Consider the following 25,437-nt stretch of genomic DNA (forward strand, 5'->3'; position numbering starts at 1 on the left):
TATACTCTCTTAAATTACTGACTATTAAAATAAAATTATACATTCCAAAATAGACTCAATAATAACTATTTTTTAATTTTGGAGATTGTACTATTGGTTTTACTCGTATTTTTACTGTTCACGGGCCTCAATTGACTTTTACTTGTCAGATTCACAACACGATTTACTGTTGGTTTTGTCATTGTTGTTGTTGTTGATGTTTTAGTAGTATTTGTGGTTTTCTTCGTTTCTTCCTCTCGTGCAGGCATTATTGTCTTGATTTTCTCGATTACGCTCTGACTCTTACAATAAATACTTGTATTGTTGGCACCGCAATCCGTTTTCTGTGAATTTGACAGTTGATTCAAATCAGTTGCTACTATCGTTGATGGAAGTTTGGTTTGCGTTTGGTTTTTGTTGAATTTCTGCTCGAAATTCTCAATGGATTCCAATACGTGTGAGGTTAACGCGTTTAGACTTTCCGTGGCTGTAAGAATTTTAATTATAACCTTAATACATAACCTAAAATAAGGTTAATGGATTACTTACCTTTATCAATCAACATTTTGCCTTTACGTTTCTTTTTTCTTTTGTTATGATTATCATCATCTTCTTCATCGTCGTCATCATCATCTGATTGACCAAATTTATCAACCATGGCAGTCATCATGCCTACACTTTCTTTACCCTTGTGTTTTAGACTCGGAATTATCAACAGTAAAAATAAAATTGTGAAAAAAGCTAAGAATTTCTTGAAAATAAAGAATTTTAAGATTAATTTCCCGATTGTGAAGAGATCTAGTTTAAACCATTTGATCTTGTCTAAAATTCCGAGGAAAGCATGAGGTGTAACTAGGTTATGTAAGAAATCCGGTATAATTGAAGGTGGTTCCGGTTCGTAGTACTCGTGAGCTACCAAAGGTGGTAATTTGTGATGAGGTGGACCGTATACTCCAATATGATGTGTTGGTGGTCCGTAAACTGGGCTAGGAGGGCCATAGACCGGCATTTTTTTGGGAAAACTCCTAAAAATCCCTTTTTTACTTCAAAAACCTTAAAATTAAAAAAAAATTACTTACACCGGTACAGGTGGTCCATAAGTCTGTACAGGACTTGCTGTTGGATATCCCACTTCCGGTATGGGTACACCTGCTGCAGGTGGACCATAACTACTAACAGGAGGTGTACCATAACTCCCCAAACCACTTAAACCATCATTTCCCGCTGAATTCGCACCGGAAACATCAATGTAATGTTCATGGTACTCCGGTTGGTAATGATGCTCCACATCAAGATGATCTGCATGTTGGGCATGTTCAGCATTCACCTCATGAAAATGTTCATCAATTAAATCTTGAGTATGAGTATGATCATCGTGACTCTTCTGAACATAAACCGGATGTACATCTATGTGTTGATCAGTGTTAGCATCAACATAAACCACTTTTTCGCCCGTTGGACGATTCTCAAAGTGGTTGTTGAGGTCATGGGTCAACTTATAAGCACTTAGATATGAATCACTATCAATGGTAGCACTGTACACATTCACGGTGATAAGAACCAAAGAATAAAACAATTTGAGTCTGGGTGCCATTTTGTTGTAGTCGTCGTGGTTGTAAATGAACGACTGAACTGAACTGAAACCTTTGTTGCCGCTAAACCCACCTCATGCTTTCCACCTCACGTAGTGCTTGTGCGAAATTTGTGTCAGCAGGGTGTCGACCGAAATGCGGCCAAAAATAAAGAAAGGTTGCCAAAGTTTGGTATGCATCGCGTGCGCGACCGGTAGTCGATTGTTCAAACGCCATATTAAACGGTGACATAAACCGCAAAAACGTCCCAAATGAATATACGCATCGCATAAATAATAATTGGGTTCAATGGATCTTCGTGGTCACAAGCAGAACATAAGACTATTAATATTACACCGAGTGTTTTCACAAAAACCAACAAACATTATAATCTCATAGTAAAATTCTTTCAATAGGAAAAAAATTGTAGAGTTTCATTGTTTGGTGTTTGACTTGCAGACAAATGACTGAAGACGTGTGCGTACGAGCGCATGGCGACGCATAACAATCGGTGTGTCCTAGTCTGATTCCTCATCATGCCATCAATGTCGGATATATATTCCAACATGCTACTGAGTATTGTAAAAGTATAAGTTTCCATTTCGACGATGATTTTCATTTGAATGCCATTGGTTTCTCTGGATTTCTTTTGTGAGGAATTCCTCGAAGTTTATAGTAGGCTAAGTTTATCATAATAAAATAGTTTTATTTTCATTCCGAATAAGAGTTGTTTTATGGTCACCAATAATGGCTTAATTGTAATAAATAAATACGAATGCAAATGATTTTGTTGTTCGTGACAATTGAATTCGTGTTGTATGCAGAAGCGAGAAACGGTAAATTAGCGTATATTAATTTGTCGGTCGAATGTGACTTACATGTTAATGATTCTGGATTATTTCGTTGACACAATTAGCTTTATTATAGGTTTTAATATTTTATTTGTTATTATTTTTGGTTCTGTAATCAAAATTTGAATATTAGATCATAAATAGTCATAGTGTTTAAAAATTTCTTTAGTTGGTTATAACATAACCTAGTTTTGACTAAAATTTGATTATAGGTTATCAGTGTATCTATTACTATCCACAACTATTATATAAATCATTATACAATTTTGCATATATACAACATGTTATTTAGTTAATTCCACTAAAAATTCGTATTTGTTATTTAACATATTGTTGAGCATTGAAGCATAAATCTCCTGCCCTTTATGATTAACCTCAAAACACGGCAGGGTTTCACATCTCTTAATCCAGTTGACAATATTTGGAAACTTTTGTTTATCAAAGGGTGCAACAATCGAAATGCATAAAATCGATGTAATCAGTGAGAAATCAGCAATTGTTGGTGTTTCACTTCCGGTAACCCAGTTATTTCCCTGAAGATACATGTTTAACGACGTGTACATTTTTTCGGCAGCTTCCATTTGCATTTTGGTAGGGCCAGTTTGCATTTTGGCATACATGGGTCTCTGTATTACATAAAATATTTGTTAATAATCATTTTAGATATTAATTGAAGGTATAGAACTTACTACTATGGATTTATGTAAACTGTAAACAGTTCCACAATCAAAGTGTAACATTTGATCAACCATAGATCGTTTTGCAAGGTTTTTCGGATATAAAGTGTCGTCTTTTCCAAATTTTGAAACAAGATACGCCATGATTGCATGACTATCGCCAATTGTAGTACCGTCATTGTCCACGAAAGTAGGCGTCGAATGATTTGGATTCAACTAGAGTATGATTATTAGTTTTATACACTTTTAATTGATTTTCTGTTGCATTACCTTTAAGAATGATGGGTTAAAGTGCTCATTCTTAAACAAATTGGTTTCTACTAACTCTAAATTGATACCAAGTGCTTTTGCTGTAAGCATTACAGCCCTACATGGAGGACTTAACTCCATTATATAAAGTTTACCAACAGTAGGCGCCATTTTTATTTAAATTTTAGAAAAAAAACTTTTACACTTGTCTAGTTCACGGTGTAGTAACAACTGGTTTTATCAAGTCACATATGCTGTATTTCATAATATTGATAAGAATGTACATTATATTGACTAAATATTTACCTTGAAATGCTTGACCTTGTTAATGCACTTCAAAATATTCCAAGCCATTGAGGTGTATTGAACTAAACGAATTACATAAAGCACAAAAATCGATTCATCATGTATTTGCTCATTGAATATGATAAGATACATTTATTTGCTGAATTCTAGATAAAAATCGTGTTTGTTATTCAACATGTCATTCAACATGGACGCATATACATCTTGTCCTTTTTGTTCACACTGAAGTACGGTAATGCTTCACATCTCTTAATCCAGTTGACAATGTTTGGAAACTTCTGTTTATCGAACGGTGCGACAATCGAAATACATAGAATCGATGTAATCAGTGAGAAATCAGCAATTGTTGGTGTTTCACCTTCTACAACCCATTTATTTCCTTCAAGATACCTATTCAACGATGAATACATTCTTTCAGCAGCCATTTTGTGATAGTCAGAAGGTCCTGTTGCTGTTTTGCCATACATAGGGCCCTATATTATAATATATAATATTAGTTAGTTATTGATTTCCAAGAAATGAATTAATATCTTACCACTATAAATAGATGCAAAGCATACACAGTCCCACAATCAAAATGTAATCTTTGATCTACCGCTGACCGTTTTTTAAGGTCTTTCGGGTATAACGCATCGTTTTTACCAAATTTAGAAACAAGATACGTCATGATTGCGTGACTGTCACCGACTGATGTTCCATCATTGTCCAAAAATGTGGGTACGGTATGATTTGGATTTAACTATAACATAAAAGTAAGTTTAAATTATCTGCTTTAGATCACGTTTAGGTAGTTACCTTCAAAAATTCCGGTTGCATCTGAGCAGCTTTGAATAAATTAGTTTCCACTAACTCTATTTCAATCCCCAGAGCCTTTGCCGTTAACATTACAGCACGACAAGGAGGGCTTAACTCCATTACAAAGAGTTTACCTACAGTTGGTGCCATTTTTGTTAAATGTTTCGTTACACTGTCATGTATCAACTGAGCGATATCTACACAACTCCAGTTATATAGCTAACACTTCATATAGGAACCATGTCATTAAATTATGACTAAACAATTTTATAATCAACTTCGGTGTTTATTATGAGAGGAAGGAACCAAAACTAGTGATATAATTATAATTCCCTGTATATTTTTAAACATGCCCTGTTTTTCTGCCGTTTAAATATTTTATAAATTCTGTATTCATTCGAGTTTGAAATATTTTTATCATATAAACAACCATTTTAGTCTGAAATTATATAATGTTGTTGTTGAGTTATTGCAATTGTTTTCATTTCCGAAAATCGGTATCATTACCTGTATCATTCAGAGATGGCACTAGCATGAACTAAAAATCATAAAATAGAATTGTATTGTTTATTTCTGTATTTATCGGCAAACGTGAGCATACAGCATGAGAATTGTGTTTGTTTTGATCACAACTTGTTTTCTTATCGCTTCCGCAGCGTGGAATGCAACGCATGAAATTCCCGAGAGTCGTCCGTTGCCATTTTCTAACGCCGCATGTTGAGGCATCTTAGTTTTGTTTTGATCGCAGGTAACATGCCTATTACAATTCGCGCACAAGGTCGCGTGCTATCGACGCACTGGCTTTGCGCATCTATTGCTTTCTTATCATAAACCGTCGCGTCGTTTCTTGCACAGTTTGGAGCAAGTTTCGTGTCGGTCTCTAGTTGATCCAGGCGTATTTTACGCGACTCGTAATGCTATTTACTATTTGCGCGTTTCTTCTCCGGTTAGTTTTGATTGCGCTGAAAGTGTATATTGGCACTCACAAGGTGTCCATTATGATTTATTCATCATTAAGATGGCCCATCGTGCTGGTGTAAGTACCTTGTTTTATGAGTACTCCGCTGTGTGAATATAATATTACTTAATAATATGAAATATTTTTGTTTTAACTTATATTTTCTTATCTTATTTACAGTATTTACCTTGGAGTCCGATGAGTTCTGTATTGGTAAGTTTATAATAATTATATTTTTCATTATAATTTCTGCGTCGTCCATTAGTTTGTATTTACGTAGTTTTTTATCGCGTTACACCGCGGGTTGCAAAGACGCAGGATAGTCTCATTACATTCCTCTCAATCTTCATCGCAATCGAAGAAGTTGTCCTCTGAGACTCTGAGAAAATGTCAATTTTAGCCCTTTTAAATACGATTTCAGAACTTTTACATCCCGAATTTTAATTATTTTCTTGTCTTATCTTATAGAGAATTTTCCAAGCTTTTATAATCTTTTATGGGCTAGTCGCTGGCCTTTTTAGTTTAAAAGCCCATTTCTTCTTAAAAATTATTTTCTCATCTCTTAGATTTCCAATTTAACCAGCTTAGCTAATAGAGAATGCGAATAATATTTACCGCGACCCTCGTACGGTGCCCTGAACACGAGTCACTTCTACCGCTGCTTTCGTAGGGTGCCCTGAACACGAGTCACTTCTACCGCTACCTTCGTACGGTGCCCTGAAGACGAGTCACTTGTACCGCGACCCTCGTACGGTGCCCTGAACACGAGTCATTTCTACCGCTACTTTCGTACGGTGCCCTGCTCACGAGTCACTTCTACCGCGACCCGATAACAACGATTCCTGCTAGCCCCGTACTTGGCCGATTTTTAAATATATTTTCCGTTTAATTCTGAGGTTCAAATTTGGTGTTTATTCGAATATGAAATTATGTTAACATATAAACAACCATTTTTGTCGCATATTATACAATGAACATAGTTGTTGAGTTATTGCAATTGTTTTCATTTTCAAAAATCGGTATCATTACCTATATCTTTCAGAGATGGCACTGGCATGAACTAAAAATCACAAAATAGAATTGTATTGTTTTTTATATTTATCGGCAAACATGGGCATTCGGCATGAGAATTGTGTTTGTTTTGAACACAATTTACTTTCTTATCGCTTCCGCCGGCATGCACCACGGTTTAGTTCAGCTTAGATCGCAGGTAACGTACCTATTGCAATTCGTGCATAAGATCGCGTGCCTTCGACGCACTGACCTTGCGCATCTCTGGCTTTGTTATCGTAAACTATTGCGTCGTTGCGATGCTTTGCAGCCAGTTTCGTGCCGGTCGATGGCTAATTCAGTCGTGATTCGATCGACTCGTGTAGTTTGTTCGGACTTCTGCTTTCTAATTTTGCATTATATTCGATAATCAATCGACTCTTTAATTGAAACTACTATAGTAATGTTATAGTGGTAAAATATTTGATCGCATTTCGTGTGCATATTTATGCAACTTACAAGGCCTTCCTGTAAATCTATTCATCATTATCCTTGTGTAAGTAACTAATTTATAATTTAACAACACATATTGTATTTTCTCTATGAGGTATAAATATATTATTCTTAAATCTTATGAAATACTTCAACTTCTTGTTTATTAATTTCTTTATCATTTTCATAAATAACTTATGTGATTATCTCAGAATTTGACCCCAAAATTGCATTTTATGTTCGAAGGACTAATTTTTGCTGGTTTTAGGGATTTTGCTACTGAGTCTGACATCGTAGAAGGAGCATTCTTTCATCAGATTGTAAGTATTTAATTTCTTTATCATTTCCTTAATTAACATTTGTGATTAGCTCACAATTTGAGCCCCAAAATTGCATTTTTATGTTCGAAGGACTAATTTTTTCTGGTTTTAGGGATTTTGCTACTGAGTTTGACATCGTAGGAGGATCATTCTTTCATCAGATTGTAAGTATTTAATTTCTTTATCATTTTCCTAATTAACTTTCGTGATTATCTCCCAATGTGACCCCAAAATTGCATTTTTATGTTCGAAGGACTAATTTTTGCTGGTTTTAGGGATTTTGCTACTGAGTCTGACATCGTAGAAGGAGCATTCTTTCATCAGATTGTAAGTATTTAATTTCTTTATCATTTTCCTAATTAACTTTTGTGATTATCTCCCAATTTGATCCCCAAAATTGCATTTTTATGTTCGAAGGACTAATTTTTGCTGGTTTTAGGGATTTTGCTACTGAGTCTGACATCGTAGAAGGAGCATTCTTTCATCAGATTGTAAGTATTTAATTTCTTTATCATTTTCCTAATTAACTTTTGTGATTATCTCCCAATTTGATCCCCAAAATTGCATTTTTATGTTCGAAGGACTAATTTTTGCTGGTTCTAGGGATTTTGCTACTGAGTCTGACATCGTAGAAGGAGCATTCTTTCATCAGATTGTAAGTATTTAATTTCTTTATCATTTTCCTAATTAACTTTTGTGATTATCTCCCAATTTGATCCCCAAAATTGCATTTTTATGTTCGAAGGACTAATTTTTGCTGGTTTTAGGGATTTTGCTACTGAGTCTGACATCGTAGAAGGAGCATTCTTTCATCAGATTGTAAGTATTTAATTTCTTTATCATTTTCCTAATTAACTTTTGTGATTATCTCCTATTTGACCCCAAAATTGCATTTTTATGTTCGAAGGACTAATTTTTGCTGGTTTTAGGGATTTTGCTACTGAGTCTGACATCGTAGAAGGACTATTCTTTCATCAGATTGTAACTATTTAATTTCTTTATCATTTCTTTAATTAACATTTGTGATTAGCTCACAATTTGAGCCCCAAAATTGCATTTTTATGTTCGAAGGACTAATTTTTGCTGGTTTTAGGGATTTTGCTACTGAGTCTGACATCGTAGAAGGAGCATTCTTTCATCAGATTGTAAGTATTTAATTTCTTTATCATTTTCCTAATTAACTTTTGTGATTATCTCCCAATTTGATCCCCAAAATTGCATTTTTATGTTCGAAGGACTAATTTTTGCTGGTTTTAGGGATTTTGCTACTGAGTCTGACATCGTAGAAGGAGCATTCTTTCATCAGATTGTAAGTATTTAATTTCTTTATCATTTTCCTAATTAACTTTTGTGATTATCTCCCAATTTGATCCCCAAAATTGCATTTTTATGTTCGAAGGACTAATTTTTGCTGGTTTTAGGGATTTTGCTACTGAGTCTGACATCGTAGAAGGAGCATTCTTTCATCAGATTGTAAGTATTTAATTTCTTTATCATTTTCCTAATTAACTTTTGTGATTATCTCCCAATTTGATCCCCAAAATTGCATTTTTATGTTCGAAGGACTAATTTTTGCTGGTTTTAGGGATTTTGCTACTGAGTCTGACATCGTAGAAGGAGCATTCTTTCATCAGATTGTAAGTATTTAATTTCTTTATCATTTTCCTAATTAACTTTTGTGATTATCTCCCAATTTGATCCCCAAAATTGCATTTTTATGTTCGAAGGACTAATTTTTGCTGGTTTTAGGGATTTTGCTACTGAGTCTGACATCGTAGAAGGAGCATTCTTTCATCAGATTGTAAGTATTTAATTTCTTTATCATTTTCCTAATTAACTTTTGTGATTATCTCCCAATTTGATCCCCAAAATTGCATTTTTATGTTCGAAGGACTAATTTTTGCTGGTTTTAGGGATTTTGCTACTGAGTCTGACATCGTAGAAGGAGCATTCTTTCATCAGATTGTAAGTATTTAATTTCTTTATCATTTTCCTAATTAACTTTTGTGATTATCTCCCTATTTGACCCCAAAATTGCATTTTTATGTTCGAAGGACTAATTTTTGCTGGTTTTAGGGATTTTGCACCTGAGTTTGACATCATAGAAGGACCATTTTTGTATATTTTAAATAACTTTTGGGATTATTATACAAATTGATTTCTAAAATTTATGCTTGTGCGTTTTCTTTAATAAAGAGTATTTTTAAGTTTTCGAATTATAATTATTTCTCTTATTTCTACCTGATCACATATTTACTGATCCCTTAAACCATTTATTTTGAAAAGTGCACGCAAGTGCCATCTATCAGTGGGAAACGACAACAACCGAAGTTTTGAACTTCGGCCCGTCGCCACTAGAGGCAGCACATTACTAGTTGCCGCAAAAACTTTATCAGCCTCCTCAACTTTCTGCGATCCTAATATTCAATCTTTATTTTGTCGACTCTGAGAGGCAAAATGACACAAAATTTGGACTCGAAACAGTCGAAACTCGACTTTTGGTATTCGGATCGCAGAAAGTGAGAGGAGGCTGATAAAGTTTCGGCGGTAAATAGTAGAGGCGGGAAAAATTAATGTTTAAAAATCTTCTTTCAGCAAGTGCAGCTTCTGTATATTCGGAATTTTTAAATTCTGTGTTCGGATTCTGTAAGCAAAAATTCTATATCGACTTTTATGTAATTACTTTCTTAACATTGATCGTTTAGGCCCTATTTGCATGTTTTTTAATAAATTGTTTTTACATGCCAATAGGGCCTTAATCCATAAGTGTGTTTAATATTCATAAATTAGGCTATTCCGACGGGATACACGTGTTTTATTATAATTGCAAATAGGGCCTAAACGGTTAATGCTAGCAACAAAATTTACTAAAATTATCGATGTAGAATTAAACTATCTATCAGTAGCCGAAAACCGAATTTCTAAATTCAAACTTTTAATTATCAACATAAAAGAGAAATCTTTTCCCTTTTATGGACAACTAAAAGGGCGAGAATAAAAATAAGTACATATTTTTGATCCTTGAAGAATTCTGGACCGGATGGCATCCTTATTGAAAAACAATAAAAATGGGACAAAAAATTTTAGAGAAAAGATTTTGTTATAAAACAACTTTTTATGTCGAAAATTAAATATTCAAATTTTTAAATTCTGATTTCGGATTCGGATAGACAATTTAATTCTATATCAATTATTCTAGTAACATTTTTGCTAATGTTAATCGTTTAGGCCCTATTTGCATTTTTAATGAAACACGCGTATTCCGTCGGGAGAGTCTAATTTTCTAAGATTAAATGGTAGTTATCTCGACAACTAAAAGGGCTAGAAAATAAAGAACTGCATATTCTTGATCCTTGAAAATTCTGAGCAAGATGGCATCATTATTGAAAAACGACAAAAATGGCACAAAAATTTTTAAAGAAAATATTTTGTTATAAAAAAGGCAAAAGATTTCTCTTTTTTATGTTGGAAATTAAATATTGGAATTTTTAAATTCTGATTTCGGATTCTCATAAACAATTTAATTCTATATCAATTATTCTAGTAATATTTTTGCTAACGTTAATCGTTTAGGCCCTATTTGCAATTTTAATGAAACATGTGCATGCCGTCGGAATAGTTAAATTTAAAAGATTAAATGGTAATTATCTCGACAACTAAAAGGAAAAATTTCCTACAAGATGGCATCCTAATTCAGAAATGATGAAAACAGCACAAAAATTTTTAAAGAAAAGATTTTGTTATAAAAAGGGAAAAGATTTCTCTTTTTTATGTTGAAAATTAAAAGTTGGAATTTTTAAATTCTGTTTTCGGATTATGATTGATATTTTAATTCTACATCGATTATTTCAGTGAAGTTTTTTGCTAGCATTAACGGTTTAGGCCCATTTTGCAATTATATAGAAAAAACTAATTATGTACCGAAACAAATTGAAATAATACATATAATAATCTGGTGGGAGTTGTCTATGTTCATTTTCTGCGTTCCTAATACTACAGACTGATGAACAGCAACAGCAAGCAAATTTCTCGACAAAATTTGTTGAGAAATCCAGTGAAATTATACACAAAATTCTTTTGAATATTAGGATCGCAGAAAGTGCAGTAGGCTGAATTTCCAGTAATCTCCAATTGCGACGTAGTTTAGTTACTCATAGACAGATGGCACTAGTGATACCTTTTTTAAATTAATATTGATACAATATAAAATTGATTTTGAACTCTCTCCCATATCTAGCAATTATATTGCCATCATAGTTTAAGAGATTTATGGAGCAATTAAAGAATGTTGCGAGCTATTCTCAAACGGAGAATTTGGGACAAATAAAAGACTAAAATTTATAAAAATATAAAACTACAATTTTATTAAAAGATGTAGAATATACAACCAACTCAATTTCTCAATATATACAGCATGTTTAACAATACAATCATGAAAACAAGGTAATAATAGGCAATTATGTAATGCTCTTTTGAGAATTTTTAACAAAATAAACAAAAATGATATCAATAACAGCTTTCAAATGTTGTACATTCTTTCAATCGTATTTGGAAATATCATCAACACCGGCAATCCAATCTTCAATTTCTTGGACACTATAAACGAGAATAAATAACAGAATAGTAAAATATAAAATATTATAAATTGCCAATATAGTACAGTCATTTGGTGCTAAAAAACGTGGTTGCTTGGAAAATAGTGTTGGATTGTTGAAAATTGGTATTCATATAGATTTCGATGTGCTCTTTACGAATTTAAACTTTGCCACCTCGTATCTTGTGCGCTCGCGCCACCATCTTGGAAAAATGGTGCCTAAGAACAGTTTTTTGACCATATCTCCTTTCCGACTCATTTTACAATAAACATATCTATATAATAAATTAGACTAGAGAAAATTCCTATAATTTATGTAAGTACCTTTTTCTTGTAAAATTAGTAGTTTTGGCGTACGGGCGCCGCAAAGTCTACTTCAACATTCGTTTTGTCAAAAACTCATTTCCACGTCATCATGACTTTGCAATTTTTGCTTGCTATGATTTGAGGGTGCTCCGGCTCCCCTCGCTTGTTGAAAGTTTCGCCGGCCGAGTATACTTTTGTTTTAGTATTTCTTCTTTGAGTCATTATTACATATTTGTCGTTCTGAATAGTCGTGTCGTTTGCATTTTTGACGCCATGGCAGATAACGTAAATTGTTTTATTTGTGAAACTCCACTGCAAGATAGTGAAGTGATTGAAGTGAAAGAAAGAGGATTGAAGACTTTTCGTAAGTCAAGCGTTAATTGTTATAGGCGAAGATGTAGATCTTCTTATTCTTTTAACGGCGCTATCAATGCATTCAAACATATATTTACTAAAACCAGGGAAAGGAAAAATTTTGCAACAAATCTATTCAACCAAAAGCATCATCGATCAAACGGCGGCAGATCACATATTATTTTTACACGCTTTTAGTGGCTGTGATACAACATCTGCACTTTTCATCAAGGAAAATTAAAATTTATCAATGTACACCGAAAAATCCAGATTTAAACGAAGTTGTCCAGGTATTCAAAACCCAAAGGCTTGTCCAGAGATCATTGCTACAGCTGGCGAACGCTTTCTTCTTAAATTATATAGTTACAGTGATGTGAAAACTATGCAAAATATGTCTTTAAACATCTATAGATATGCCAGCTTCACAAAATCATACAAAATACAAAAGTAAATTTAATATTGCATCGCTACCACCAACAGAAGCCGCAGCCCGACAACATTCATTCAGAACTTATCACCAAGTTCAGCAGTGGTATGGGAATGAACTAAATGCAGAACAATGGGGATGGAAAAAAAGCAAGAATGGGCTAATTCCTGTCACTACACTCGAGCCCCCAGCTCCCGAAACATTGTTAAAACTAATATCTTGCAAATGTAAAAAGGGATGTCAGAAAGCCTGCGGCTGCAGAAAGGCTGGATTGAAGTGCTCCGTTATCTGTACAAATTGCAGTGGTGCCTGTGATAATTCGCAAATTCCATCACAAGATAGCGATGAAGAGGAAGAATCGATTACTGTTTTTGAGCACACGTACGATGAACTCGAGAACCAAGATAGCATTGAAAACGATAATCCCATCGCGGATAGTATGGCAGCAAATTTTACCTGTGATATTTCGATCGGTCCTGAAAACAATTAACGCACAACACCTGGCCCATCGCGAAGAGCGAATCGGAAGATAATCTATTAAATTTTGGAATAGTGCGTGTGGATTAGGCCTACTGGGGATACCACGATAAAAAAACGCGCCACGTACTCTACCTCATGGTGGTGTGGAAATGAGTTTTGGCAAATACGAATGTTGAAGTAGACTTTGCGGCGCCCGTACGCTAAAACTATTAATTTTACAAGAAAAGGTACTTACATAAATTATAGGAAATTTTCTCTAGTTTAATTTATTATATAGATATGTTTATTGCAAAATGAGTCGGAAAGGAGATATGGTCAAAAACTGTTCTTAGGCACCATTTTTCCAAGATGGTGGCGCGAGCGCACAAGATACGAGGTGGCAAAGTTTAAATTCGTAAAGAGCACCTCGAAATCTATATGAATACCAATTTTCAACAATCCAATACTATTTTCTAGGCAAAACTACCAAATGACTGGACTAATATATAACATACGTTCTTGGAACTTTAGTCCAATTGACACATCCGTCTTCAGTAATCAAAAAATCAATACGCACTCCACCAGTACCACCAACTTCTCCAGTTGGTCCTTACTCATAAACTTGGTCATCTCAGGATAAGCCAATGCTTCATCCAACAACTGGAAAATATTTATGTAAATGAAATATACATATACATAAATTATATTAATTATTCTTACAGGATCCATAAAGACTCCCATTTAGGGCACCGTGCGAAGGTAGCGGTAGAAGTGACTACCATTCAAGGCACCGTACAAAGGTAGCGGTAGAAGGTACGGCGAATACTGAAAAAAAGAAACATAAGTTAATCCAATTTGCATAAGTATGCATACAGAATACGATCAAGAATTACCATTTTTGTTCAATAATGTACATTATTATAGTTTATTTAGTATAGTTTAGTTTAGTTTAGTATAGTTTAGATACTAGAATGTGCTGCATGCAATAAAAGGCATCGGCTTGAGAGGATGACAACCAAAGTAAATTTTCTAATTTTTTCGACATTCTCAAAAACTAAACGTGATACAAAGGAATTGATAGAAAATTTTAAAACTACGGAAAATTTAAAAAAAAATTAACTACTTAACATAAAAATCCAGAAAATGAAATTTTAAGTTACAAGAAAAAATGAGCTTGATAAACTATCAGATAAAAATATAAAATAATTATATTTCCTAGCTTGATACTCTTTTGATAATTTTTGAAAATTCATATCTTTTTAACTAAAAGCCACAGCAACCAACAAATTGCTGATTAAGATAGATTGGAAAATTCTGTATCAGAAAAACATATAAAACAATAATATTTCCTGCACTAAAAGGTCGAAAAACGCGACTAAAAGTGCTAAAAGTGACATTTTTCAATTTTTGCCCATTTTATTCAAACACGAATATCTCGTAAAGTAAAAGAGATAAATAGGATCTGATCGCAGCGTCTTAATCTATGGACCATTCTCAATCAGATAGGATAGTTAAAACGGAAATTAGAGAGATGAAATTTTCATTCTTAAAAAAAATTGCCAAGGGGGTGCTTGATACTTTTTTGACAATTTTGAAAATTCATCTCTTTAACTAAAAGCCACAGCAATCAACAAATTGCTGATTATGATAGATTGGAAAATTCTGTATCAGATAAAAATATAAAACTACAGTAGAATCTTGATAACTCGAATGTCAAGGGAAACCAAAAAAAATTCGAGATAGCAAGTTTTCGACTTAACAAGAATTTCGAGATATGAAGAGTTAACTCATCAAATTTCGACATAAAAAGGCACAATTTCATAGAACATTTATTACGACAAATTATATTAGGTAACATAAAATGAGAGTCAAGTACATAATTATAATGAATGAACCTACACTGTATGTTTTAAATAATTGATAAAAAATCTGTTATCTTCGTTTGATTCAAGCCATTTACAGATTTTTTATCGATTATTTTTTCTAGTTCATATAGTGAACCGAATATATGATACTCGATATCATTACATCTTTCAATGTAAGTTCGTAGTGTATCAATTGCTGTATTATACTCATTTTGTTGCTTGTTAACAGCCAAACAAATATGTACTGACTGAGCCAAGTAACCAAAAGTGACCAAAAATGAAGAAACATAACATCTGTGTTTCTTAGAAATTAGAAAGTTTATTGAATGAATTCATTCCTTACACGTGTGCAAAACAAAAACAATAGATAAGAGGCCCCGAGCCCCGAACATTCCTTTTTGATTTTATTGCCACGAGTTTTAAGCTCCGGGAATCTCGAGTTTTGAGCTCCGGGAATCTCGAGTAAGAAATCATAAAATTTTATGAACTTCGACTTACTGAGGTAGTATTTGCAGTTCGAGTTACTGAGTATTAAAATGTACGAGTAATGCCTCACAGGGAAATAACTTATTGTTCGAGTTACTGAGTCTAAAAAATTCGAGTTAGAGCGTCGTTCGGGGTTCAGCGAAAGGGAATAGCATATCTTTTCGATTTACTGAGGATTATGACTTAACAAGGTTCGAGTTATCAAGATTCTACTGTACTTATATTTCCTGCAGTAACAGGTCGAAAAACGCAACTAAAAGTGCTAAAAGTGACAATTTTCAATTTTTGCCCATTTTATTCAAACGCGAATATCTCGTAAACTAAAAGAGATAAATAGGATCTGATCGCAGCGTCTTAATCTACGGACTATTCTCTATCAGATAGGATAGTTAAAAAGGAAATCTGAGAGATGCTTGATAATTTTTTTCAACGATTTTTGATAGTGAATATCATCCAAACTAACAGAGATGGAAATCAGCGAGTGCGAGATTATAAAAGATTGGAAAATTCTCTATCTGATAAGATATTTGAATAATTAATATTTTTGGGGTAAAAGGTCTAAAAACGTGGTTAAAAGTATTAAAAATATGATTGAATTATAGACTTACCTATGCTGAACTCATCGGACTCCAAGGCACGGCAAATACTGTAAAAATATAAGAAAACATAAGTTAAAACCAAAATCTTTCATATTATTAAGTAATATTACATTCACACAGCGGAGAAACAATCAAACAATCTGTGCTGTTTAGTTAAATTTGGAAACCTTGTGAGTGGCAATATACACTTTCAGCGCGATCAAAAACTACCCGGGCAATAAATGCGCAAGTAGATAACATTACAATAGTCACAAGTTAAAATTAAATAGTCGATTAATGATCAAATACGAGTATAATGAAAAATAGAAGTCAGATCAAACAACACGAGTCGCGTAAAACACATCTAGAAAACCAGAGACCGGTACGAAACTGGCTGCAAACTGTGCATGCAACGACGCGACGGTTATTGATAAGAAAGTAATAGATGCGCAAAGACAGTGCGTCGATGGCACGCGATCTTGTGCGCGAATTTAGCACGTTACCTGCGATGAAAACTAAACTAAGATGCGTTAACATGCGGCGTGAGGGGATGGCAACGGACGACACTCGTGAATAATCTCATGCGTTGCATTCCACGCTGCGGAAGCGATAAGAAAATAAATTGTGTTCAAAACAAACACAACGCTCATGCTGAATTAAAATGAATTTAAATCAGTGCAAATAGATTAAAATTAGATGGACAATGGACGTAATTTACCGAATTACAATAATTACAATACAATTACAATAAAACGATAACAGTTGCGAGAATATGTTGTTGAATTAAAAGTTACTTACGCAAGGATAATACATTTGATGAATACATTTACATAGGTGCGAACCTATAACCAATTCATCAAACAACCGAAATCGAACCTTGTAACTTGCATAAGTATGCACACGAAACACAATCAAATATCTACCACTTTTGTACAATAATGTATAGTACATTAAACGCGCAAATAATAAAAAACAAGTTAGTCGCAAGTTACAATTAAATAGTAGACTGCTGACCGATTATAATGCAAATTTAGAACATAGAAGACAGAACAAGCAATACGAGTAGATCAAAACACGTCTAGAGCGACCCGCACGGAACTGGCTGCAAAGCATCGATAGCGCATGCCGTAGTCGAGCAAGCAACGACGCGACAGTTTACGATAAGAAAGCAAGAGATGCGCAAGGCCAGTGCGTCGAAGGCACGCGACATTGGGCACGAATTGCAATAGGCACGATACCTGTGATAAGAACTAAACTAGGATATGCTGCATGCGGCGTAAGAGGATGCGTTGCATTCCACGCTGCGGAAGCGATAAGAAAATAAATTGCGTTCAAAACAAACACAATTCTCCTGCAGAATGCCCACGTTTGCCGATAAATACAACAATAAACAATACCATTCTATTTTATGATTTTTAGTCCATGCTAGTGCCATCTCTGAATGGTACAGGTAATGAGACCAATTTTCGAAAATGAAATAAATGGCTGTTTATATGTTTTAAAAAATCAACCTCGAATGAACACAGAATTTGTAAAATATTTAAACGACAGAAAAACTAGGCATGTATAAAAATATACAGATAATTATAATTATATCGCTAATTTTGGTCCCCTCCTTACATAATAAACACCAAGGTCGATTGTGGAATGGTTTAGTCATAATTTAATGGCATGGTTCCTATATGAAGTGCTAGCTAAATAACCGGAGTTGTTTAGATATAGCTCAGTTGATACATGACACTGTAACGAGACATTTAACAAAAATGGCATCAACTGTTGGTAAACTCTTTGTAATGGAGTTGAGCCCTCCTTGTCGTGCGGTAATGTTAACAGCAAAGGCTCTTGGTATTGAAATAGAATTAGTGGAAACTAATTTATTCAAAGCTGCTCAGATGCAACCGGAATTTTTAAAGGTAACTAGCTAAACGTGATCTAAAGATAATTTGAACTTTATTTTGTTATAGTTGAATCCAAATCATACGGTACCCACATTCTTGGACAATGATGGTACATCAGTTGGCGATAGTCACGCAATCATGACGTATCTTGTTTCTAAATTTGGTAAAACGATGCGTTATACCCGAAAGACCTTAAAAAACGGTCAGCAGTAGATCAAAGATTACATTTTGATTGTGGGACTGTGTATGCTTTGCATCTGTTTATAGTGGTAAGATATTAATTCATTTCTTGGAAATAAATAACTAACTAATATTATATATTATAATATAGGGCCCTATGTATGGCAAAACAGCAACAGGACCTTCTGACTATCACAAAATGGCTGCTGAAAGAATGTATTCATCGTTGAATAGGTATCTTGAAGGAAATAAATGGGTTGTAGAAGGTGAAACACCAACAATTGCTGATTTCTCACTGATTACATCGATTCTATGTATTTCGATTGTCGCACCGTTCGATAAACAGAAGTTTCCAAACATTGTCAACTGGATTAAGAGATGTGAAGCATTACCGTACTTCAGTGTGAACAAAAGAGGACAAGATGTATATGCGTCCATGTTGAATGACATGTTGAATAACAAACACGATTTTTATCTAGAATTCAGCAAATAAATGTATCTTATCATATTCAATGAGCAAATACATGATGAAGTAATTTTTGTGCTTTATGTAATTCGTTTAGTTCAATATAACTGACTTATATTTACAAATTTGCCTAGTTATAACAACCATCATATCAGTTTGTCCACAATCTAAATATTATTTAAGCAAACTTATCCATGAAAGAATAATCATTATTCATCATGCATTTGAGAATACTTGTGTAGAGATCTTGCCCTTCTTATTAACTTCCTGGTAGTGTGGTATACCATCACATCGCTTCAACCATGCAACCACATTGCCACACGTAGCTTTATCCATTGGAGCCACAACATTAATGGCATTAACAGAAGTAGCCAGAGAAAAGTCTGCAATCGTTGGAGAAGCGGTTTTGGCGATCCAGGTATTACCTTCAAGGAATGTGTTTAAAACATTATACATGCTTTTAGCTGAATCCAGTTGTCTTTGGGAGATGCCTTCACTTTGTCGCATCCACATTGGAAACTAAAGACAATATAATAAATAATCAATGGGAAACTATTACATGCTTATTAATAAAACATACCACAATAGAGACGTGCAAACTGTAAACATTCCCACTATCATAATGTAATCGTTGATCAACCGCCGCACGTTTGGCTAGGTCTTTCGGATACAATGAATCATTCTTTCCATATTTACCAACAAGGAATGCCATGATAGCATGACTGTCACCCATTGCAGTACCATCATTGTCTTTGTATGTCGGTAGAGCATGAGCCGGGTTCATCTAAATACAACAAACATTACTAAACACTCAAGAAAACCGAATATTAATATAAAAGCAATAATACCTTTAAAAATTCAGGTGTTGCAGTTTCACCAGCCATGATATTGGTCTCAATCAATTCCAATTCGATGCCCAACGACTTAGCAGTGAGGATTACCGCCCTACAGGGTGGGCTGAGATCAGTCATGTATAATTTACCAACCGCCATGATAAAATCACTTAAAAATCAAACAACCAACAAAAGTAATACACAAGTAGTGTCAGCTTCGTACTGAGCAATGGTACTGAGTCGAATCATGTGCGTGCGAGTTGTTTTAATCAAATTGTTTATATCTCCCACACGGAATTCAACTGGCCTTGAGATATGTTTGTATTCAATTGAACTTGGTATGCAATTTGGTATGTTGATGCTGGAATTCAAAACCGCTGTTTCATTCGCGATAAACTTGACCTCGCTTTGCAATTGGGCAAATTACATAAGAATCATTCGTTTTAATGTTGTGTTCGAAATTTTGTTAAGTCACGCAAGTTAAATATACTCAGCATTATATTCATGCCAACATTGCGTCAATGTTTTTAACAGCTGTAAAACAATATTTTAATTGATAGAAGAGAATTTGAAATAATATTCGGTTGTAATTTATTGAACACTTAAGTCATCGGTAACAACATGACATAAACATGAAATTTATTAGCAGTCAGCATAGAAGAGGTAGTCTAAAACAACTTGGATGATGTTGCCGACTCCAAGACCCCCGAGCAAAACACTGATTGGGTTTATCCTTATGGTTAGAGTGTAAACCACGTTTCCGAGGATACCGTAGCTAGCGCTAGGTCCGGAGCAAGTCACAGTGTAGAGGAGATCGATGAGAGAAACAAGAGGAATGTCCAAAACAAGGATACTGAGGAGGTAGCCGACCAAGTTGTAACCAGTCAAGGTACCACGAAGTGTCAAGCCCAGGTTACCCATTTTGGTGGGGTTACCATAGTGGCGCGGACAGCGGCCAATGCATTGTACACCCAAGAGAAGGAGTCAACAACAAACTGACGAGACTGTAAAGACCGTTAGCTGCGGCGATCGCTTCGGATGCAACAACAGGTGCAGCTACTGGGTATTTGACTTCCTCTTTGGCAGGGGTCACCTTGGCAAAAGCCACATGGGCCAGAGCCACGCACAACAGGATAACTGCGAAGGATTTCTAAACACACAAGAAAAACACAATTAGAGTTTACCACAAAATTATTTTTAAGTTTACTTACCATTTTTACTGGTTTCTTGTTTTCAACCCAATGATACCACACGAATATTTGACAAGAGTATATATAGTGGTTGCGAATTGATATTTAAATAAATTTAAATTTGAACGGCGATGGCGTTATCGTGTTATCAGTCGGGGACAGGTAATTTATGCAACGAGAAAAACTAATTCCAATAATTTGTTTTGGAATGTGTCTTGGCAAAATTTGCGTTCGGAGGTAAATTGGGCAAATCGTATGCTAAGCAATGGTAATTCAAGTGCTAAAACTTATCGGTGTAAAATTATAATATTTTAAGTCAAAATCATTCAGGATCAATATAGCAGGGGAAGTTGAAATTATTCGGTTTGTACCTACGTTAATTTAATCAAATATTGATGATAATATTGCTGCTAGTAGTCAAAACATACTATGTGATATCAAATTGTGTTTCGGGTACTCAGATATATTATTTGCTTGTGGTGTAGTATGTTTTGTTAAACATAGATAATAATGCGAATTATTAAACAAAGTAGTTGGATATTTTTTGGGAATATTGTAAAATTGAAGTTTTTGAAAACACAGTTTCTATGTTTATATATTTTTGTTTTAGAAAAATGAGTAGAAAACCTTTAAAATTGTGTATTTATTTAAGGTTTTTTTTTGTGTCATAAGAGTATCATTAAGTATCAAGTGGCTAAACGGAGTTTTTGTCACGGGATTTATTAAGAGCGAGTGTAGGGAGCGTTTAATCAATTGAGTGTTTAACAATGTTTAGCCACGTGATGCTTACGCTATTTATTCTACTTCCACTTTAGTTCCACGTTTTGTTTTTATATTTAAACTTTTTATTTTGAATCTTCGAAATTCGCTCGCACACTACTAAGAAATGTAAACATGCTTCGATTTTTTTGACTGACGGCACATGGCATTTCAAACGGTTTCACCCCATAACTAAAGCCCGTGACTAAAGCACTTTAGTCACAGTTTTGCCCGACTGTCTTTAAAATATCACTTTTTGTGTCTAAAAACCATGAAAAGTCTGTCGCTTTAAAGGTGGAAGTAGAAAAATCCCAACTAATATTATAAATGCGAAAGTCCTGATGTTTGTTACACTTTCACGCAAAAACTACTTAACCGATCATCATGAAAATTTGTACACATATTCTTAGTGGTCCCCGAATGGTTATAGGCTACTTTTTATTTAATAAAAAAAATTATTTTTTAAATAAAATAAAGAAATTGTTTAGCCAATAATACCTCTGCATCTGGCTATTTGACTACTTTAACGCCATCTAGCATTCCAGCAATGAAGCTCAAACCTAAGTACTACAGTACCAGCACACTGTATTATCACACTGTATTACCGACAGCTACGTCAACATCAAATCCAATTGACTACACTATGGAGGCTGTACACTATACTTCCATAGACTATACTTTCAGCCATTTTAAACTTCCCGCCATTCTACTTCATTGTTACTTCTTCTGTGACTACAGACGCGTACGGAAGCAACTTCATTATTTTAGATATTCGCGAGCGAAGCCGCTGGTTAAAGCTAGTATTCTTATAAACTTCATAATTTTATTCTTATTATTACAAATAATATCATATAACAAAATATAAATTGTTTAAACAACGTATGATGGCTTGATTCAAACATTCATGATTTAAGAGCAGTCAGCCATAAACGCGGAGTTGATTACGTTGGCAAGAAGACTCCTCAATTGCAAGATCCACAGCAATGGTCCAAGTATGATCTGGGTAAGAAGCCAAAGGATGTTTCCAAGAACACCAATACTAGACACTCCACCGACGCAGGATACGGTGAAGAGTACATCAACCAGAGCTACCAAAGGCATGTTCAAGAACAAAATAGTCAATAACCAACTGACAAGATTGTTGCCGGTGAGGATGCCACGAACGGTAAGACCCAACCAACCCATTTGGGGTACTACCGCAGCATCACGAGGTCCCACAACGGCCATAAAGTCACCAGCTGTAGTAGTTGGTGGTGGGGTTACTTTAGCCACGGCCACTTGGGCCACCACGGCGCATACAAGAACAACTGCGAAGAATTTCTAAACAAAACATAACCAATATTATAGTTTAGTATTCAAGAATGTTTGTATTGAGGGATGCTTACCATTTTGACTGTTGGATGATTATGGATTGCTCAACTTTTTCACCGTTTATATATAAAACCCCAAAATGCAGATTTTGGGGAATTTAAATACACATGTTCATATAATCTCATCAGAACCATGCCATTAGGGCCATTGGACCTAGTCTGCATTCTAAATTTGGCTACTTGCGTACGTTGCTGATAAAACATCTACTTTTAGACGCAAAGTTTTACTCTGACGCAAATAGCCGCAAATTAAGTTGCCTAAAATTATAATTAAACCTCATTTTAAGTGCATAGTAATTATGCTGACGTAATTTTCGTTTTAGAAATACACATTTTGCAAATTGAATATTCTGGTGTTATCGATGATTTATTCAGAAACTAACAATATCAATTTCAGCCTAATACATATTAATACATGTGTGAATACTATACAACGCAATACTGTAAACACGATAACAATTAGCTAGAATTTTTGGTGAAGGAGCCATATACCACCTTAGCCTTGGCGAATCCTTCACTATGCGCAGAGAAAAATGGCCATTCTTCACAACGCTTCAACCAGCTAGCGATATTAGGATATAATTTTTCATCAAGTGGAATGATAAGTCCCAGAGCTGTGACGGAAGTCAAACAACTGAAATCGGCGATTGTCACTTTAGGTCCAGCTACAAACTTTTCTCCTTGCAGGAATTTGTTTAGAAAGTCATAGGATGTCTTCACTTGTTCTATGATATCATCACTGATTGAGGTCCAACCCTTTCTGGTGAATCCCAACTAAAAAAATATATTTAAAAAGATTTTTTTGCTTTTTTGAGGTTAGAACGTACGACACAGGTCTTCAAAAGCGGAAAGAGACTTCCACTATCAAAATGGAGACGTTGATCAACCACTGAGCGACTGTACAAGTCTTTCGGATAGAGAGAATCGTCTTTACCATATTTACCAACAAGATAAGCCATGATAGCATGACTATCACCTATGACCGAACCATCTTGGTCCATGTAGGATGGTACAGTATGTTGGGGGTTCATCTAATCATTAAAAACGTTAATAATATTTATAATATAAATATTTAAGTATTTTTGGTTGCATACCTTAACATAATCAGCTTTCAAGTGTTCCCCACCGAGAAGATTTAGTTCTTTATGCTCCAAATTGATTCCCAAAGCTTTCTCAGTCAGTAATACGGCCCTGACTGGAGGACTTAAGTCAATCATGTATAATTTACCCACGGCCATTTTGATTCTTTCGTTTTACACGTGAAATACAATACTAACTTGAACAATCGACTGTGGAAGAATTTATAGGTTTTATCTCTTTATTTATCTTATCGATTAGTGCACGGATTTCTGAAGTGTATTATTACGAAAACAAAACACGTAATACAACATGAAAAGCGGTTTTATTTCATCTCGAACAAAATATACTGCTGAATCATGACATTTTTAATGTGTGAGCAATGAGCGTGTGGGTTCAAGTGGATGTTGATGATTATTGAATTAAGAATGGTTTGACAAACTCCTTGAATGCTCTAGCACCTTTTCCATTGGCTTCGTAGTAAGGTAATTGCTCACAACGTTTTACCCAAGCCAATAAGTCAGTGTACTTTGAATCAATCGGTACCATATGTAAAAGAGATGAAATTGATGAGATGAGACTGAAGTCAGCGATGGTCACTGTATTACCGGCCATCCATGGCTTCCCGGACAGAAACTTGTTGAGGAAATCGTATTGAGTGTTTAATGTTTCGATTTGCTTTGGAGTGGGACATTTCTCACCGCCAGTCCACATTGGAAACTGTTAAAAAATGTTTAAAATGTTACTTTAGTGTTTTATTTACTATTTTTTGAAGAAATACTTACAACCATGACACGTAATGTAGGGAAGACATTACCACTTTCAAAATGGAGGCGTTGATCAACCACAGCACGTTTTGCAAGATCTTTTGGGTATAAAGAATCATTTTTACCGTATTTCCCGACTAAATAAGCCATGATTGCGTGGCTATCCGAAATGATAGTGCCATCTTCATCGACATAACATGGCACTGTATGTTGTGGGTTTAACTGAAATGTTTTTTGTTAAAAAAAATTTTTTTTAAGGAATTCAATGATTACTTGTTTATACTCCGCAGAATTTTGTTCGCTTTTGAATAAATCAACGATGATATGCTCCAATTCAATTCCAAGTGCTTTCTCAACCAATAATACGGCCCTGGCCGGTGGGCTTAAGTCCAACATGTACAATTTACCGACAACCATTTTGTGATAGATAACTACTGGTTAATTACTCGCACGCAAAATGTTTTTATTGATGTGAATGCGTTGAATGCTGCTTCAATTGCTCGGTAACACTGCTGACCGTCAACTGAGCACCAAGAGTAAACCGAGAGATATTTTTATATTTAGATATTCGGACAGAATAAACGTAACAGCAAAGATAACGCAATCACTTTGTAAATAGAAACAGTATACATGTGCAGTA

At 34.6% G+C, this 25,437-nt stretch overlaps 4 protein-coding genes and 3 long non-coding RNA genes across 10 annotated transcripts; 1 reads left to right on the forward strand and 6 right to left on the reverse strand.

The window, feature by feature from the left end:
* Positions 1–65: 65 nt before the first annotated feature.
* Positions 66–1,585, reverse strand: LOC135790890 (uncharacterized). Its single transcript, XM_065301175.1, has 3 exons — positions 1,059–1,585; positions 529–1,004; positions 66–466 (listed from the first exon to the last, which is right to left on the reverse strand). Exons 1-3 carry the CDS (start codon positions 1,571–1,573, stop codon positions 66–68), a joined length of 1,392 nt encoding a protein of 463 aa, XP_065157247.1. The 5' UTR covers positions 1,574–1,585.
* Positions 1,586–2,530: 945 nt separating this feature from the next.
* LOC135790891 (uncharacterized) lies at positions 2,531–4,640 on the reverse strand. Its single transcript, XM_065301177.1, has 6 exons — positions 4,429–4,640; positions 4,169–4,372; positions 3,827–4,106; positions 3,349–3,500; positions 3,091–3,294; positions 2,531–3,027 (listed from the first exon to the last, which is right to left on the reverse strand). The coding sequence occupies exons 1-6, from the start codon at positions 4,576–4,578 to the stop codon at positions 2,686–2,688; spliced, it is 1,332 nt and encodes a 443-aa protein (XP_065157249.1). The 5' UTR covers positions 4,579–4,640; the 3' UTR covers positions 2,531–2,685.
* Positions 4,641–5,218: 578 nt separating this feature from the next.
* LOC135791183 (uncharacterized) lies at positions 5,219–9,399 on the forward strand. 4 transcript variants are annotated; one of them, XR_010547959.1, is made up of 16 exons: positions 5,219–5,464; positions 5,567–5,599; positions 7,137–7,188; positions 7,301–7,352; positions 7,464–7,515; positions 7,628–7,679; positions 7,792–7,843; positions 7,956–8,007; positions 8,118–8,169; positions 8,282–8,333; positions 8,446–8,497; positions 8,610–8,661; positions 8,774–8,825; positions 8,938–8,989; positions 9,102–9,153; positions 9,265–9,399. It is a non-coding gene; the product is annotated as an uncharacterized lncRNA (long non-coding RNA). The 4 variants fall into 4 exon arrangements; XR_010547961.1 differs by lacking the exon at positions 7,301–7,352 and having other exon boundaries at positions 5,220–5,464; XR_010547958.1 differs by lacking the exons at positions 5,219–5,464; positions 5,567–5,599 and adding an exon at positions 6,676–6,932.
* A 2,126-nt stretch (positions 9,400–11,525) lies between these two features.
* Positions 11,526–16,722, reverse strand: LOC135791184 (uncharacterized). The gene is made up of 5 exons (XR_010547962.1): positions 16,389–16,722; positions 16,288–16,325; positions 14,049–14,153; positions 13,844–13,988; positions 11,526–11,784 (listed from the first exon to the last, which is right to left on the reverse strand). It is a non-coding gene; the product is annotated as an uncharacterized lncRNA (long non-coding RNA).
* A 2,148-nt stretch (positions 16,723–18,870) lies between these two features.
* LOC135790892 (uncharacterized) lies at positions 18,871–24,230 on the reverse strand. The gene is made up of 7 exons (XM_065301178.1): positions 24,048–24,230; positions 23,781–23,984; positions 23,416–23,727; positions 22,515–22,903; positions 19,650–19,803; positions 19,382–19,585; positions 18,871–19,320 (listed from the first exon to the last, which is right to left on the reverse strand). Exons 1-7 carry the CDS (start codon positions 24,189–24,191, stop codon positions 19,018–19,020), a joined length of 1,710 nt encoding a protein of 569 aa, XP_065157250.1. The 5' UTR covers positions 24,192–24,230; the 3' UTR covers positions 18,871–19,017.
* On the reverse strand, positions 20,202–21,018 carry LOC135791182 (uncharacterized). The gene is made up of 2 exons (XR_010547956.1): positions 20,846–21,018; positions 20,202–20,784 (listed from the first exon to the last, which is right to left on the reverse strand). It is a non-coding gene; the product is annotated as an uncharacterized lncRNA (long non-coding RNA).
* A 106-nt stretch (positions 24,231–24,336) lies between the features above and the next one.
* On the reverse strand, positions 24,337–25,363 carry LOC135791180 (glutathione S-transferase 1-like). Its single transcript, XM_065301493.1, has 3 exons — positions 25,071–25,363; positions 24,816–25,019; positions 24,337–24,750 (listed from the first exon to the last, which is right to left on the reverse strand). Exons 1-3 carry the CDS (start codon positions 25,212–25,214, stop codon positions 24,445–24,447), a joined length of 654 nt encoding a protein of 217 aa, XP_065157565.1. The 5' UTR covers positions 25,215–25,363; the 3' UTR covers positions 24,337–24,444.
* Positions 25,364–25,437: the final 74 nt, after the last annotated feature.

This window comes from Atheta coriaria, unplaced genomic scaffold (genome assembly GCF_025399875.1).
Source record: "Atheta coriaria isolate IRGN ID8LTWV9N9 unplaced genomic scaffold, Caltech_Dcor_3.1 hic_scaffold_4_pilon, whole genome shotgun sequence".
NCBI lineage: Eukaryota > Metazoa > Arthropoda > Insecta > Coleoptera > Staphylinidae > Dalotia > Dalotia coriaria.

Excerpts from the sequence above, each read along its gene's own strand:
- LOC135790891 (XM_065301177.1), bottom strand. The coding sequence starts at position 4,578 with ATGGCACCAACTGTAGGTAAACTCTTTGTAATGGAGTTAAGCCCTCCT. Across the intron at positions 4,373-4,428 it reads TGCAACCGGAATTTTTGAAG|TTAAATCCAAATCATACCGT; the intron begins GTAACTACCTAA and ends TTTATGTTATAG. Across the intron at positions 3,501-3,826 it reads AAAGGACAAGATGTATATGC|AAATGGCGCCTACTGTTGGT; the intron begins GTCCATGTTGAA and ends AAATTTAAATAA.
- LOC135790892 (XM_065301178.1), bottom strand. The coding sequence starts at position 24,191 with ATGGCCGTGGGTAAATTATACATGATTGACTTAAGTCCTCCAGTCAGG. Across the intron at positions 23,985-24,047 it reads TGAAAGCTGATTATGTTAAG|ATGAACCCCCAACATACTGT; the intron begins GTATGCAACCAA and ends TTTAATGATTAG. Across the intron at positions 22,904-23,415 it reads CCTTCACCAAAAATTCTAGC|AAATTCTTCGCAGTTGTTCT; the intron begins TAATTGTTATCG and ends TGTTTTGTTTAG.
- LOC135791180 (XM_065301493.1), bottom strand. The coding sequence starts at position 25,214 with ATGGTTGTCGGTAAATTGTACATGTTGGACTTAAGCCCACCGGCCAGG. Across the intron at positions 25,020-25,070 it reads ATTCTGCGGAGTATAAACAA|TTAAACCCACAACATACAGT; the intron begins GTAATCATTGAA and ends AAAACATTTCAG. Across the intron at positions 24,751-24,815 it reads CTACATTACGTGTCATGGTT|TTTCCAATGTGGACTGGCGG; the intron begins GTAAGTATTTCT and ends ATTTTTTAACAG.
- LOC135790890 (XM_065301175.1), bottom strand. The coding sequence starts at position 1,573 with ATGGCACCCAGACTCAAATTGTTTTATTCTTTGGTTCTTATCACCGTG. Across the intron at positions 1,005-1,058 it reads TATGGACCACCTGTACCGGT|GAGTTTTCCCAAAAAAATGC; the intron begins GTAAGTAATTTT and ends AGGGATTTTTAG. Across the intron at positions 467-528 it reads CAAAATGTTGATTGATAAAG|CCACGGAAAGTCTAAACGCG; the intron begins GTAAGTAATCCA and ends AAATTCTTACAG.